Source organism: Macaca mulatta, chromosome 11 (assembly GCF_049350105.2).
Source record: "Macaca mulatta isolate MMU2019108-1 chromosome 11, T2T-MMU8v2.0, whole genome shotgun sequence".
Taxonomy (NCBI): domain Eukaryota; kingdom Metazoa; phylum Chordata; class Mammalia; order Primates; family Cercopithecidae; genus Macaca; species Macaca mulatta.
In genome coordinates this window covers 5,483,132-5,498,317 of record NC_133416.1, presented here as the reverse complement: position 1 = coordinate 5,498,317, position 15,186 = coordinate 5,483,132, and the positions used below count along the sequence as shown (strand labels likewise).

Genomic DNA, 15,186 nt, shown 5'->3' with positions numbered 1-15,186 from the left:
TATCTCCCAGCCTTAGACTTTCACCAGCGAACGTGTGTCAAAGTACAGCATTTTAGAGGAAACCCAGAGGCAGAGAGATCCCAACAAACTCACACCAAACACCTTCTGAGAAAGTCCAGGAAGCTGGTGTCATAGGTTTTCAGCACCATCGTGAGGTCCTTGGAGTCTGGGTATCTTTTCTTCCCCCTGTTGTTGGTTATATTTTTAGGAAAACCTTTGGAATCTGTAGAGATACAACATTCTGTCTTTAGTTTCAGATGTAAATATTTACTGGTCACATCATGCTGCTTCTTAGAGTGGCCTCTGTAGCTCTTTTGCTCTCTGTCTTACACACTCGCCTCATGCCACACCCCAATAAACACACACACACACACAGTTTGAAATAACCATGTGTAGATTACCCAAGGAATACAATTTACTTTAATAATTGATTTTTTCCTACTATTCAGTATGTTCTGAACTTCCTTCCCACTACTTCCTCTCCAAAGAAATAATTTAAATGGTTTAACACCAAGATAAAATAATAATGCTACTGATAATAATAACAATGGTAAAGTAAATCTTAAGTGACAAGGTCCTGTGAAATTGTACAAAGATCCATTTCCTTTTGGATCATGGCCTCAGCCCTCCCACTTCATCCTACCTTGCCTTTTTACCAAAGACCAAAGAAGAATCAAGCTCACAGTCTTATAAATAACAAAGCTCCTAAAGTCATGATCATGTAAGTGTTTTCTTGTACAAGCTTTTCTCACTCTGGCCCTCATTAATCATTCCCTCCATTCCCTTCCTACTGCCTGAGCCACCTAGGCCACCTAAGTATATTATCTTACCAGCCTTGAGACAACACCATTTTGCTGCTAATTGCAGGTATTAACTAGGAGTTGCCAGGGGCTGAGGAGCTGTTGGCAGCCCAAACCTGGGAAAGGGAGTCAAGGACTGAACAACAGTGTTTCCCAAATTCATCTTGTCATGAGAATCACAAGGAGCTGTCATTAAAAACGTCGAATCCTGGGTCCTATCTCAATCTTCCCATAGCTTATAGAAGAGAATCATAGGAATTAGCTTTTCTGCCAAGTCCCCACATGATTCTTACATTTGGATAGAGTTTGGAAAACACTGACGGAGATGCAGTTCTCAGCAACATTCCTTCTTTCACAGGAAGCGAAGACATGGATGTTGCTGCCAAAATCCTGTCATCATCCTAGCGCCTAGTGCTAGTGGTTGAAATAAGGAACGCTATGAAGTGGGCGTGCCTATGTCTTTAGCACGTTCCTACGAAGGCGCTCTATGTTCCCCTCCTGCTAGTCCCTACCTGGATGCTATCTCATGAATTCAGTGTTCCAGGCTCAAGATGTATCTTCCCACAATGACTCTGCCTAATCTGAAAGGCTGAATTATTAAGTTGTGGGTAGAAAAAGTATATTTGGGATCCAAAGACCAGTTCCCTTGGTCCATGTGTAAGTTATACTGGGGAGCCAGCCAGATCCTCGGCCGACCGCCAGATTGCTTGTTTTAATGTGTGGGCACCATTCTATGGCAACCAGGACACTGCCCTGCTCAGAGGCAAGGTCTCCAAAGCTCCAGCCATGATACAAGGTGTTTCAAAGAATTAACCATTGGAATCAATGGCACCGACTAATCGGTGGAACCGACTAATCAGAATGGAAGACAGCCCTGGCACTGGAGTAGGATCATAGAGCACCTCTGCTTGCTTGGCCTTCAGCTGTTAGGTTTTTGGATCATGGAGAGTTTAAGGAGTCCTGGGAGAGGGCCAGGGAGCCTGCAGTTGTGGCAGGGCTCTGTACCATGTGGCTTTTTACCAAATGGTACAGAAATAGACAAATTACAACCCCCACATGGCTGAATCAGTTCATACTGGCCAGCATGACCCAAATCCTTTTATCCTAAAGGATCTCCCCACGACAGTGTTCTGGACCTTCCTACTGATGGGGCAAGTTGTGAACAGAAATTTGCATACACATTCAGAGGTTGCTCGCAGTTGAAAATCGGAGGTGGGAGGGCCAGGAATGTCTGGGATTGTATAGTCAGAGGGAGTCCATGAACCGACCTGATAACCATGGCTGGTGAGAAATGTCACTCCAGGTAGCATGGAGTCCCTGTCTATGGAGTTCCCTTTTCCTTCTCTTTGGCTTTGCTCCACTTTGCTGACCTTCAGGCCACTCTGGCTGTTTCTATCTGGGACTCTGAGCTTCCTGTGGTTCTTTAAAGAGATTTTAGGTCTGGGACTTGCTGCATCTTTTTGGTGCATGTGCATTGAAAGCCCTGCCTCAGTTGATGCCTTGTGGACCCATCCTTCCATCTTGTATAGGACCACTTAAATAGAAAGGCAGAGGATCGTAAAAATTCAGAATTCTGGAAATTATGAGGAGAGGGGCAGCCAGGACTGTGGACGAAGTTTACTCCCAACAATCAGACAGATGACACATACATAACTACCAGCCACAACGCATCAAAGCAAAACTAAGTCCTTGCTTAACTGTTGCAATGAACCTGGCACAGTAGGGTCTGGAGGATAAGAAGAATTCTAGCAGGGGAAACAAGATTGCAGCAATGGAATTTTCCACTATTCTGGAAATGAGGCTTCTGCTCTTTGATTTCCCTGCACAGTGCATAGTGTGAGAGGGCAAGTTGCTTGGGAGAGTGGGGAGAACCTCCAGGAGAGGATGCAGTTACAATATTTTGAGGTTGCAGTATTTGCTGATAGCTCTTCTGAGCAGGGACCTGGCCATTCTCCTGCTCCTGAACATTTTTACTGTCAAGACCCCATTCGCACTGTGACTGCCCCATCCCATCTCCATCATGCTATCCGGTTTCCCTGCTCATTATCTTTTACTTCTCTGAAAGAAGCTCTTAATCACAGCCCTTTGGTATGTGGCCAGGGGAAAAGAATGAAATGAGCCTTAAGGTACAGTAGGTGTCTTCAAGGCCTGTGACACCTCATTAGACACACTAGACACACTTACCAAAGAACGTCTGTCTCCTGGAGGCCGTCTCAATGAAGCCGGCTGGCGGCAGACCCAGCACCTTAATAAGGATAATTGAATTGGTTCACTCTTTGTGGGATCACAGATTCAAAGGCTGAGGGGTGGGGCGTACTTTGGCCAAGCTTTGCCTTCTACAGATAAAGATCCAAAGCATTAAGTAATAACATCAGGTCAGTAGCAGAGCAAACCCAGAGCCTGAGCCTCTTAACTCCTAATCCAGGGCTGGTTTCATATCCTAAGAATCAACACTGGCCATGTTATTCTACACAAACATCAGCACCAACTAGGGGTGAGCCATCACTCTTGATAGCAGCCAGATGTCAAATAAACTAGTATACGTGCTGCCATGTTGGAATTAAAGAATGATATATCCCACCACGGAGCACTGGAAAGGGAGAAGAAAAGAAGATGAAAATCACCGGATGAGCATCAGACAATTACAGGAGAAAATACCTTCTTGAAAAGAAAAGTGTAGCACCTACTTGTTCATCTTTTCCTACTGCAACTTGGAGGGGCACACTGAGATAAGGAAATTACAGTGTGGGTAACCTACCCTTGCGGCTCGGTTCCCAGTCATAATCCATGCATTATCCTGCTCTTCTGTTCCTCAGACCCTTTGACACTGAGGTCAAGAGGAAGCCGAGTCAGTTCTGGGGCTGTAAGAAAGCTGAAACATAGGCCCCATTCTCTTTGGTAATGGAAGCAGGAGCGGCCTGGGAATGCTTTATAAAATCATACATTATCAACCTTAGAAGCCATCTACTCTGCTCCCCTCATTTTATAGTCCAGAGCCGGGAAATGACTAGGCAAAAAGACAGAGCCAGGACTAAGACCCCAGGTTTAATGACTCGCAGGCCAGTTTTCATTCCACCGCAGCTATTTTTACCTAACTTATTTTAATATTTTATTATTAGTTTCAATCATGAAATGAAATTATCTATGTTTAGTCATTCTCAAGGCTATGTGTGTTTCTCTATCTGTAACTTTGAGACAATCTGGAAAACAGAAATTTGGCAAAGATACAGATAGATACATAGATAGATAGATAGATAGATAGATAGATAGATAGATAGACAGACAGACAGACAGACAGACAGACATACATACATACATATAGACAGATAGCCAGCCAGCCAACCAGCCAGCTAGCTTGGTGTTTGAACACAAAATATCTTTGTTCACTGGGAAAATCCTTAAATGTAAAATTTTAAAGTTTTAAGGTTATTTTTCTATTTTGTCTAATTTAGTTCCATAACAAGATGACTTTCAAGTGAAAGCATAATAGATATAATTAATAATCATATAAAGAGTCTTGGTAAAGCCTTGCTATAGGCAGATAGTTTTCCCAGAAAACTGTCATTTCCCATAATGAATGACTAATGCCTGAACAATACACATATTTTGAAGTCAAATAATTTCCAATTCTTGTTTTCAACATTTTAATCGGGGTGTCAGCTGACAGGTTGGTAAACATAATTTTAGACGACAGATCACCATTTGAGTCTTACACAGAACTCAAAAGGAGTCACCGAATTAGACGACATTCATTAGAACAGGCTTCCTCACTGGGTTCACATCTACACCACCAAGCAATTGGAATCACATTAATCCTGAGCCCTGGCATTCTAGCAAGAAGCATTATTCACCCATGGGTATAGGCATTAACTGGAAAAAGAAAACCCGGCCGGGTGCGGTGGCTCACGCCTGTAATCCCAGCACTTTGGGAGGCCGAGGCAGGCGAATCACAAGGTCAGGAGATCGAGACCACGGTGAAACCCTGTCTCTACTAAAAATACAAAAAATGAGCCGGGCGAGGTGGCGGGCGCCTGTAGTCCCAGCTACTCGGGAGGCTGGGGCAGGAGAATGGCGTGAACCCAGGAGGCGGAGCTTGCAGTGAGCCAGGATCGCGCCACCGCACTCCAGCTTGGCCGACAGAGCAAGACTCCGTCTCAAAAAAAAAAAAAAACCCAGCTCTATTCATTTTTCTAAGAGCTGTACACCCAATAAGATTTCACATTTTATTTTCAATCATTATCAAAATTTGCACACCAGATATATTTTAATGGTAACTTACCAAAAAGAAATTTTTACACATGAAGCTTATGGTATCAGGAAACGTTTAAAGCTATAATGATTGACAGAAGTTTCTAAACATAAACGTATATTAAATTAGAATAAAATTCCGTGGAGGAAGTAGAAGAAAGAGTAGATACAAAAAGCAAAAAAGAACAAAGTAAAACAAATGCACAACTCTTGAGAACTTGTTCACATCCTTTCAGATGGATTTTAATGGGTGTCATGTCAGTCTGGCTTTGTATTCTTTTCGATATTTTTGAAAGAGTGGTGTAACAGTTTTATTTTAAAACGTCACTATTTACAATATGATGGAAATGACATCCTCTGCAACTATTTAAAGTTATGATAAAAATGTTAGATGTCGACTTGACAAGTACAAGGGAGTACACAATGTCAAAACTACTTTTAGGAAGTACCCACAACACAAAGGATGCAGGCCATGGCCCTGGGAGAGTCTGATGCAGCCCAGTGCCTGAGGGCCAAGCCCATGGTCTCCGTGGGAGCCGACCACCAGCCCTCCCCGTACCTCCATGATGCAGGCCAGCTGCTCCACCTCATTCTCCCCGGGGAACAGGGGGTAGCCCGTGTACAACTCTGCCATGATGCAGCCCAGGCTCCACATGTCAATGGCCATGTCGTACGGGTGGCCCAGGATCACTTCTGGGGATCGGTAGAACCGGCTTTGGATGTACGTGTATACTGCGGAGGCAAAGTGAGAAAAACCAGATGGGAAAACCTTCCTACTCTCCAGAATGTTCTCCCCCAGGACACCTTCTCAGTTCGACTGCGCCCCCGCTGGCGGGGAAAGGGAAGTGCAGCTGGCCAGCACTCAGAACTCTCATTACACATAACAGCATCAAATCCCACAGCAATCTGATTCTCAAGGAGGTGTTATTGTCCCTGCTTTATTGATAACGAACTCCAACATTATTAGGCATTGTTGTAGGAAAGTGAATTTCAGTCAGCCAAGTTTATGACAAACAAACAAAACATAAGACTAAGTTTTCAAACTATCAGATTAATTTGGGGTAGACGGCTTCTGAGCCTTGTGACTTGGCAAGGGAAGAGGCATATCAAGTTAGAAAGGGAGCGTGCAAAGTGTATATTCAATATAGTATGTGCACTTGTTGTAGAGAAAGAAAAATCTCAACGGATGAGGATGAACAGACTGAAGTCTAAGAAATGGAACACGGTAGTTATTTCCACATAACTGGGGTTGCTGGTTACCTGGGGAGGAGCAGGGATTCTGTAACCACTTTTCTGTTGTTTAAATTGGTTATTGTCAGAACATAATTCTGTGATTTAAAACAAAATAGAGATTTAATAAAAATAATGTTTATATCCTGCCTGCTTCCCAAATGTATTTGTGGTACTTTGCAAAGTACGTATGCACAGAGTATTTTAGAACACGGATTTAATGGTATTTACTACATTATGTTTAGTATGTACCAGGCACAATTCCAAGTACTTTTATAGATAAGCCCTTTCAACTCTTACATTAATTATGTGAAGCAAGTAGTATTATTGCCTCCAATTTAAAGAAGAGAAAACTGAGGCATACAGAGGTTAAAATGTCAAGGTTACTCAGCTATAACTGACAGAGCTGGGATTTGAGAGTAGGCAGTCCAGTTCTAGTATCAATACTAGATACTGCCTCACAGTTAAAATAAAGATAAAAAAAGAAGTCAGAAAATATGCAAAGGGGGAAATGACTGCTAGAAATCAAGGATAAAATAATTACAAATTCAGCTCTGAGCATCTTGGCAGCCAAGATAAATGACAACTGATAAGTTACACAACTTTCAACATCTGAGAAGAGAAAACATACAAGTTCTTTGTAGGAAGCTTTATTTTTTAGCTGGAATTTCTCATAGGATTCATACATAAGAGACATAAAGGTCTTATGTCCTCAAAAATTGATCTGCCAGAGAGAGGCCTGGATGGAGGACACAGTGGCATGCTGTTGCCATGGCAGCGTGGTCCTGGCTGCTGCCGAGGCAAGTGCCAGGGTCTCCCTTGCCTCAATGTGAAGAGCTTAGAAAGAGGAGGAGAGGTAATCCCAGCACTTTGGGAGGCCGAGACGGGCGGATCACGAGGTCAGGAGATCGAGACCATCCTGGCTAACACGGTGAAACCCCGTCTCTATTAAGAAATACAAAAAACTAGCCGGGCATGGTGGCGGCACCTGTAGTCCCAGCTACTCGGGAGGCTGAGGCAGGAGAATGGCGTGAACCCGGGAGGCGGAGCTTGCAGTGAGCTGAGATCCGGCCACTGCACTCCAGCCTGGGCGACAGAGCCAGACTCCGTCTCAAAAAAAAAAAAAAAAAAAAGAAAGAGGAGGAGAGCAGAACTCCCCGGCCATCTCCGTGGCCCCAGCCACCGCATTTTACACAGCCAGGAGGGAGACAGAGGGAGAGAAGGGAAGGACAATGTGGAGTGGAAATATTAATGGTGGGAGAGAGCAAAATGAATGAAAATAAAGATACTGATTCAAAAGAAAGTGAAAAGAACACAAAGGTGACTCTGAAAAGGACCTGGAGTGGTTAACTAATGAAAATGAAAAAAGTGATGCCAGCATAATAGAGATGGCTTGTGAGAAGGAAGAGAATATTAACTAAGACTTCAAAGAGAATGAAACAGTAATAGAACACACCAAACAGCTTTCTGATCCTGACAAATCTTTGCAGGCTGAGGTCCCACCGAGAAGAAATGACTTGATTTCTGTTCCAAGCGTTCAACCTTTGGATCCCATATCAGATTCAGATAGTGAAAACTCTTTCCAGGAATCCAAACTAGAAAGCAGAAAGACTTGGAGGAGGAAGAGGATGAGAAAGTAAGGAGATGTATTGTGGAGAAAGTTGTACAAGCTAACAAGCTTCTACAGAATCAAGAACCTGTGAATGATAAGAGGGAGCAAAAACTTAAGCTCAAGGACAAATTAGTTGATCTGGAAGTTTCTCCACTAAAAGACACTAATACTTACAAAAATTATTTTGAAAATGAAAGGATTATGTTTGGGAAACTGTCACAGTTATGTATTTCCAAATATTTGGGACAAGTAAATGTGCTCCTGTCACTTACTAATGGAAGCTGTGAAATAAACAAGGATAGGACAATACTGGTGGAGAGAGATGGAAAATTTGAACTTCTGAGTTTACAAGACATTGAGAGTCTGGGGTTTTTGCCTCCCAATAATAATGGAAACAGTACAGAAAATGACCCTCAGCAGTTGTTACCCAGATCTTCCATCTCCTGTGTCAGTGGCATCAAGAAAGAAGATTCTGCAGGAAAGATTGATGCTGTCACTCACTCATCAACAGAAGAGCCGCTGGCTTAAATCCCTCAGCCACCACTCAACTGCAAGACTTGTCTAACTCAGATCGAAGTAAAGGGAATGGGAAATCTAATCAGGACAGAGTCTGCACATATCTCACCAGTGACCTCAACATACTGTCTTTCCCCTTGACAGAAAGAACGACAAAAACAACTAGAACAACAGACAGAAAAGCTGAAAAGAAAGGAAGAGCAACAGAAAATAGAAGAAGAGAAAGAAAAAAAAAAAGAGGGAGAACAACATGGTATTTAAAGCATGGTTGCAAAAGAAAAGAGAGCAGGTCTTAGAAATGAGGAGAATTCAGCAAGCAAAGCACATTGAAGACATGAACAGTAGAGTAAGCAAAACTCTGAAAAATAAGTTCATACAGATACGAAAGCTGAACTTATTTACAGAAGGGAGTCTGGATATCAGACTAACAGCCTATGAAAGAAGTAGAAAAGTGGTTCAAGAACTACCCTTGCAAAAGATGCAACATGCAGATGACTTTCCAAGCAGGTTCTAAGAGGCCTTGTGAAAAGAAAATGATTCCCATTCTCTTCAGACTTTGGTGGAACAGAAAATAGAAAAGGTCAATTCATTTTTTTAAAGACGTAACTTTGGTATTCAAACAGGACAAAGATACACACACGCGCGGAAAAAAACCCTACGGACTGGTCTCACTTAAGACTAGACATATAGAAATCTTATGTAAATCTTTAGCAAATTAAAGACACCAAATTATTTAATTTAAAAAAAATTTAAAAATTGAAAATCCAAGAGAAAATTTTAAAAATCATCCATATCCTTACGAAAAAAAAAGACATATATGTAAAGTAAAAGTTGAAAATTCAACCCTAAGCTCTTCCAAGCTCATCTCCAGTGGTAACCACTTCTAACAGTGTGGTGCAAATCCTTTTCTATCTTATTTATATATTTACATGTCAAAAGTTTCATTATTCAGTTTTTTTCACTTACTTCATCATGGAGATCTTTCTAGGCCATTACATTTAAATCTCTCTTTTCAAATAGCTGCGTGGTATAACAGTGTTAATTTATTAAACCATTCTTCATTTGTAGATGTTTAGGTTGGTTCCAATGTTGCGCTACTTAACAGTGCATTAGTGAAGATGTACATTCTATGGGAACATCTGTAATCTGTAGGACAGGTTCTTCAGAGGGGAATTTATAATTTTTGAAGGTTTAGAGTGAAATGTTTGGTTAAAGATGCAAAAGTAACCTCCCAAAAGGTAATATGAATTTATAGTTCCTCCAACAATGTGTGAGAGTGAATAGCTAACACTGCATGTGGTGCATCAACTTATTTTTTTCTTCAAATTAATAATATACCTGCTTGTATATGAGCACGTGTGAGAAATAATAAGAAATAGATATAGGACTCTACCCCTAGGTTTTGGCACAGAGCTCCTAAAACCTTTTTAATTTCTTGAGTGATAGGGATTCTACATGTATCTCTTGTTCTAATAATTGACCTTTTGTCCTGGCTTCTGACATAGAGCTCCTAATCCTTTGGAACTTCTGAGGTGATAGGACTCTCTTTGTTCTAATGAGATGACGCTTGGTGGACTCCTGAATAGGGGCTGCTTGCCAGAAAGACTAAGCCATGATTAGAAGCTTGGAACTTTCAGTTCTAACTCCTTTGTTGGAGGAAGGGGGAAAGGGCTAGAAATTGAGTTAATAATCTCAATGACTATGTGATGAAGCCTTCATAAAAATCCCCGAGCTGCAGGATTCAGAGAGCTTCCAGGGTATGGGAAATGTGGTGTTGGGAGGGCGGCGTGCCCCCAAGAGGGCATGGAAGCTTCACACCCCTTCCAAATATTTTGCCTTGTGTATCTCTCATCTGTGTCTTTTATCATATTCTTTATTAATAAACTTGTAAGTGTTTTTTCCTGAAAAAAAAATTGATCTGCCTAACATTTGGGAACATCCATCTAGTAATCCTTTCTTCAGCCTTAGGAAGCTTCCTCTGACAGCCCTTGTCACCTTAAAGGCTGGTCCCAAAGTCCCTCTGTTGTGTATCTTTAACATAGCCTGTGTACATCTCTAATCGTTGTATTCACCATATTATTTTTATCTTTCTGTCTCTTCCATTAGATCGTAAGCAACCTGAGGACAGGGAATGTTCATTTTTTGTTCCTGGTACCCAGGACAGTGACTGACACAAAACAGATCATAAATGTCTGTTAAAGGGTACATGTTGTCTATAGCGAACTTGATAGAAGCCAAAAGAACACAATATTGAATCAAGTTCAGTAAACGCTGTGAAAATGTACTCCAGAGCTACTTTTTGAATCCTAGCTTGAAAAAGTATAAAACCTAAAGGATCTGGGGCAGCGAATTCCAAGCTTCAGAATGACTATGGTTTCTGAAGTGCAGACTCCTAGCTACTTCCCAGAAATTTGGATTAGGAACTTGCGGTGTGAGGCCCTGGAAACTATCATTTTTCAGAGCCCCAAAGCAATTCAGATACACATTTAGTTAGTTTTGGGACTCACTGTTCTTGGATAATTCCATATCCACAGAATATGAGAGCTTGAAAGCACCCTTTTAGTACTTGGATACAACTTTCTCATTTTATAGATGAGGAAACTTGGGCTCAGAGAAGTGAAGCACCTTGTTCAGAATCAGACTGGTAGTGGTGATAGCTGAGCCCAGGCTAGAAGCCGTGTGACCTTGTATGTGAAGGGAGAGAAATTGCAATAGGAAAACTCAGATGACGGGACTGGCATGGGGCCTACCTTTCTGGTGTTCATAACAGCTTGATCCAAAGTCAATGACTTTAACAGAGACTTGGCCCTTTTGGTACAGCACTATATTTTCCTAGAGAGAAGAAAAGACATATGTCAAGCTACAGTAATGCTGCCCTAGGCCCTCTGCTTACCTTAATGCTCCCCATCCTTCAGGGCCCAGTTCAAATATGACCACCTCCATGGGCCTCCTCCCACATCCTCTCCAAAATCCCATCATCCTTCCCTCTGACTTCCCAGTTGATTTGTGGTCGGTATTTCTCTTTTGGACCTCGTAGTCAGTGCTTTGCAGAGTTTCTTTTGCATATATTTTGTCACTTTCCCCCTATTGATTCTGTAACTCCTGAAGATTGTGACTTTGTTTTTATCTTCTTTGGCACCTGGTTCTAGGCCTCGCTTGCATGGCCTTAGAAATGCCATTGACTGAATTTGTTTGACATTCGCATTAAATGCCGCCCTTGACATACATACTGCCATGACAATAGAGCACACACACACAAAAAAAGGTCAAAGGCAATGCTTTGATTGGAGTTTGTGATTCTTACGCAGCCTAGGGAATAGAATGGGTATTTCCAGAGTGTTTCCGTGGCAGGATGGAGGTGGTACTCACGGGCTTGAGATCGCAGTGAATGATTTTCTCTACAGAAAGCATTTGCAAGCACTTCAAAACAGAGAGAGTGAAACGCCGAACTATCGACAGACTGAAGCCTTGAAAGTTGTTATTCTTCATCAACTCATACAAGTTGATTCTGGAAAAGAGAGGGGAAAAGTGAAGCCTATGGGTGTAAAAAAATATAGAAGGCTGAATGTGAACCTGCAAACAATCTTGTATCACCTGGTTTCCCTCTAGTAGCAGGCAAGCCTCAGACCAGGAGGCAGGGCTTTCATGCCCTTATAGACTCAGCTTTCCCGCTGAATCATGGTGGGCCCAGGGTGGGCCCAGGGTGAAACCGTGTCAGACTTTCAGATGTCCCCTCGTTTCTCATGTGACAAGGCCACTGAAGCACTTCGTTATGCAGGTGGGTTAAAAGGTTGGCCCAAACTTCTGAAACAGTCATAGTTCCTCAGGCCCTTGGGAGGGACCCAGGAAACCCACCGGTCACTCAAACAAGCAGCTACTGCTGCCCAGGCCTAATAAGGGCTGTCTGAGGACATCAGGTTCCTGACAAGTAAGGAACAAGAGAGTGGGCAGATGGGGGCTGAGGCCAGAGGGAGCCCCTGCTCCTCCCAAAGTGTGGCTGTTTGGTCTCACCTAACTGTTCCCTTGAGAAGTGCAAGCTTGCTCTTGCCAGAGAATCTGAAATTCTCTAGGGTGACAGAAGCCTACTGTATGATATGACATCTATAGACTTACGAATGTTAGAAACTAATATTAATACAATGCATTTGAAGAAGAAACATTTATTTGTGAGCTGCCAGATGAAACCTCTGTGCAAGCTGTGAGATGGGGAGGGAAGGGAAAGAGCATGACCCCAAAATGGTTTTCAGCAACCTTCTGCTGGTCCCTCCTCATCTTCCATTCCTAAGATCATCTAGCTTTGGTAGTATTTAGCAAGTCACTCATTCTTAATGTTTTCTTAGAGACGGGGTCTTGCTATGTTGTCCACGATGGTCTCAAACTTTTGGACTCAAGTGACCTCCCAACTTGGCCTCCCAAGATGCTGAGATTACAGGTGAGAGTCACCACGCCCAGCCAGAGCCATTCATTTTTTTTTTTTTTTTTTTTTTTTTGACAGAGTCTTGCACTGTTGCCCAGGCTGGAGTGCAGTGGTACAATCTCAGCTCACTGCCACCTCTGCCTCCTACGTTCAAGCGATTCTCCTCCCTCTGCCTTCCGAGTAGCTGGGATTACAATCACACACCACTACGCCCAGCTATTTTTAGTAGAGATGGGGTTTTTAGTAGAGATGTGTTTTTAGTAGAGATGGGGTTTCACCCTGTTGGCCAGGCTGGTCTCGAACTCCTGACCTCAAGTGATCCACCCGCCTCAGCCTCCCAAAGTGCTGGGATATAGGCGTGAGCCATCACACTGGCCACCATTCATTCTTGAGGGCTGCAATGGAGATGTGAGACTTGGCTCTGGCCCCATCCTGACTAGTCACCTGGGCAACTCCCTCATCTCTCTGAGCTTTGGATCCCCCTGCACACCCTGGCCCTCTGACCTCCCAGAGCTCTTTTAAGCACAATGACATCCTAACTGTGCACTGGGATTCATGGCCAAGAAAGGTAGACCGAGCTGTCCATTTGGCCACAGAGAAGATAATTTACCTCTGCATATCAGAGACTCGACCACGCTTTGGAATAACCGGAAATGGTGAGGAGAGTGTCACCTTACCTGCTAATTCAAATGTAGCTGGTTCCTAGAGTTTCACCATCAGCAGTGGTGTCCTGGGAGCCCTGAGCTACCAGCTTGCTGAATCCAGTAACACTCTGAGAGCTCAGCCCTGCTTGTTCTCCTTTGCTAAATGCATTCTGGGTTTCTAGTGTTATATAAATTGCATCAGATGGTCTTCCCAGAGAGAATAATCATCAAATTAGCATGCCTTTGCAATTGGCATGCCTCGTCAGCTCCAATATTCAGCCAGGCCATGCCAATCTATTTAAGTCAGGCTCTGCTCTCTTACCAGAAATATCTGCTCTTGTCCTTATTTACTCAAAATCAAAACCCTTTTCACGCTCTAAGCAGCCAGCTCCCTATCCCTTTAGGTCTCCGCCTCTGCACGATCAGGCCGGAAAGCCCACGAGTGGGGAATATGATAGCAAACAAAGAAAAGTCCTTTTTGACTATTTTGGTTTAGCTCTTGAGGAAAGAGGCCTTGTTTTGGTCATGTCACCTGGCTCAGTACCCACCCCAGGGAAGTACATCACGGGGAGGCTGGCAGGTGACAGGCATACCAAGATTGTCTGCTTTCATCCCAGCCTCCTTGCTCCTGGGCCTTCTGGATAACTAAGTGACTGTCATGAACATTCTAGTTATTAAATATTCACATCCAGAAAAATCTAGTGTTCTGACCTCAAACACTATCACTTAGGTAACTTTTCCAGAGGAAATGAGTTAAGAAGAAAAGGCAGCTGACCCCAGGAGCTCAAAGGTGATGCAGAAGTGATTGCGGAAGTAGAAAAAGTCCTTCATATGCACCACATTGTAGGTGTTGTCTTTGTCCTTCTTTCTGAGAGCTTCCAGGATCTTCAGCTCCACCAGGGCCTGCTGGTGAAATCTGAGGGGATGGGGAGTGGCAGGCAGGGTGGGAAATGGGGACAGAAACATCAGTGTCAGGTCCCACTGCAGCAGTCAGTCAGCCCCTCCCCATGACCCCAGCAAGACTGTCTAGTGGCAGGAAGCACTAAAAACACCATACTCTCGCCTCCTCTTTGCCCCCTCATGGAATCAGACAGGTAGAAAGAGAAAAGGGAAAACAAAAGGGAAGATCGGAGGCTGAGGCAGAGTCAGGAAGGGCTGGCATTCTGCAGGGGCCAGAGTCACACAGTCCCTCTTCTGTGGCCTATGTCATCCCCCAAGCCACACCTCTTCTTGTTCCTGATGATTTTCAGGGCCACCAGCTCATTGTTTTTGTGATCCAAGCACTTGGCCACCTGTCCAAAGGACCCCTTCCCGATCATCTCCAGAACCTCATAGCGGTAGGCAATGTGATCATGCAGGACCTGTGGAAGCCAGGCTGGTGGTGAAGAGCAAAGCCATGGGCTCCCGGGCCTTCCTGGCATGGGGCCCTGGCATTCCCAACCCCAGATTACGGCTCACTCCTAGAGGAATTTTCTAACTGCACTGGGCACTTGTGGGACTCTCGCTCTCATCTCATCGCGACTGCAATGGGGAGCTTGCTGGCTGGATTCTGGGCCACCCATGTGGTGCCAGGGGAAGTCCCACAGGCTTGATCCATGTCAAGCAGCACAAAGAACACTGGATGGTTTTAGGAAACTTGGGATCTAGTCCCAGCATTGTAGTTCCAGTTCTAGTCCTCCAGTTTTCTGCATGTTTTAGGACCTATAAAGTAAGAGGGTT

General features: G+C 43.6%; 1 protein-coding gene and 1 pseudogene across 1 annotated transcript in view; one reads left to right on the top strand and one right to left on the bottom strand.

Annotated features, from left to right (window-relative positions):
- Nucleotides 1–15,186, bottom strand: part of DYRK4 (dual specificity tyrosine phosphorylation regulated kinase 4) — a 47,735-nt gene that overhangs the window by 3,419 nt on the left and 29,130 nt on the right. The window contains exons 7-13 of the mRNA XM_077953313.1: nt 14,692–14,828; nt 14,243–14,383; nt 11,776–11,914; nt 11,157–11,238; nt 5,608–5,780; nt 2,985–3,045; nt 94–223 (exon numbers count right to left, since the gene is read on the bottom strand). Coding sequence (XP_077809439.1) covers nt 94–223; nt 2,985–3,045; nt 5,608–5,780; nt 11,157–11,238; nt 11,776–11,914; nt 14,243–14,383; nt 14,692–14,828 — 863 coding nt within the window. The remainder of the gene's footprint in view (nt 1–93; nt 224–2,984; nt 3,046–5,607; nt 5,781–11,156; nt 11,239–11,775; nt 11,915–14,242; nt 14,384–14,691; nt 14,829–15,186) is intronic.
- Nucleotides 7,548–8,920, top strand: LOC107000733 (coiled-coil domain-containing protein 181 pseudogene; annotated as a pseudogene).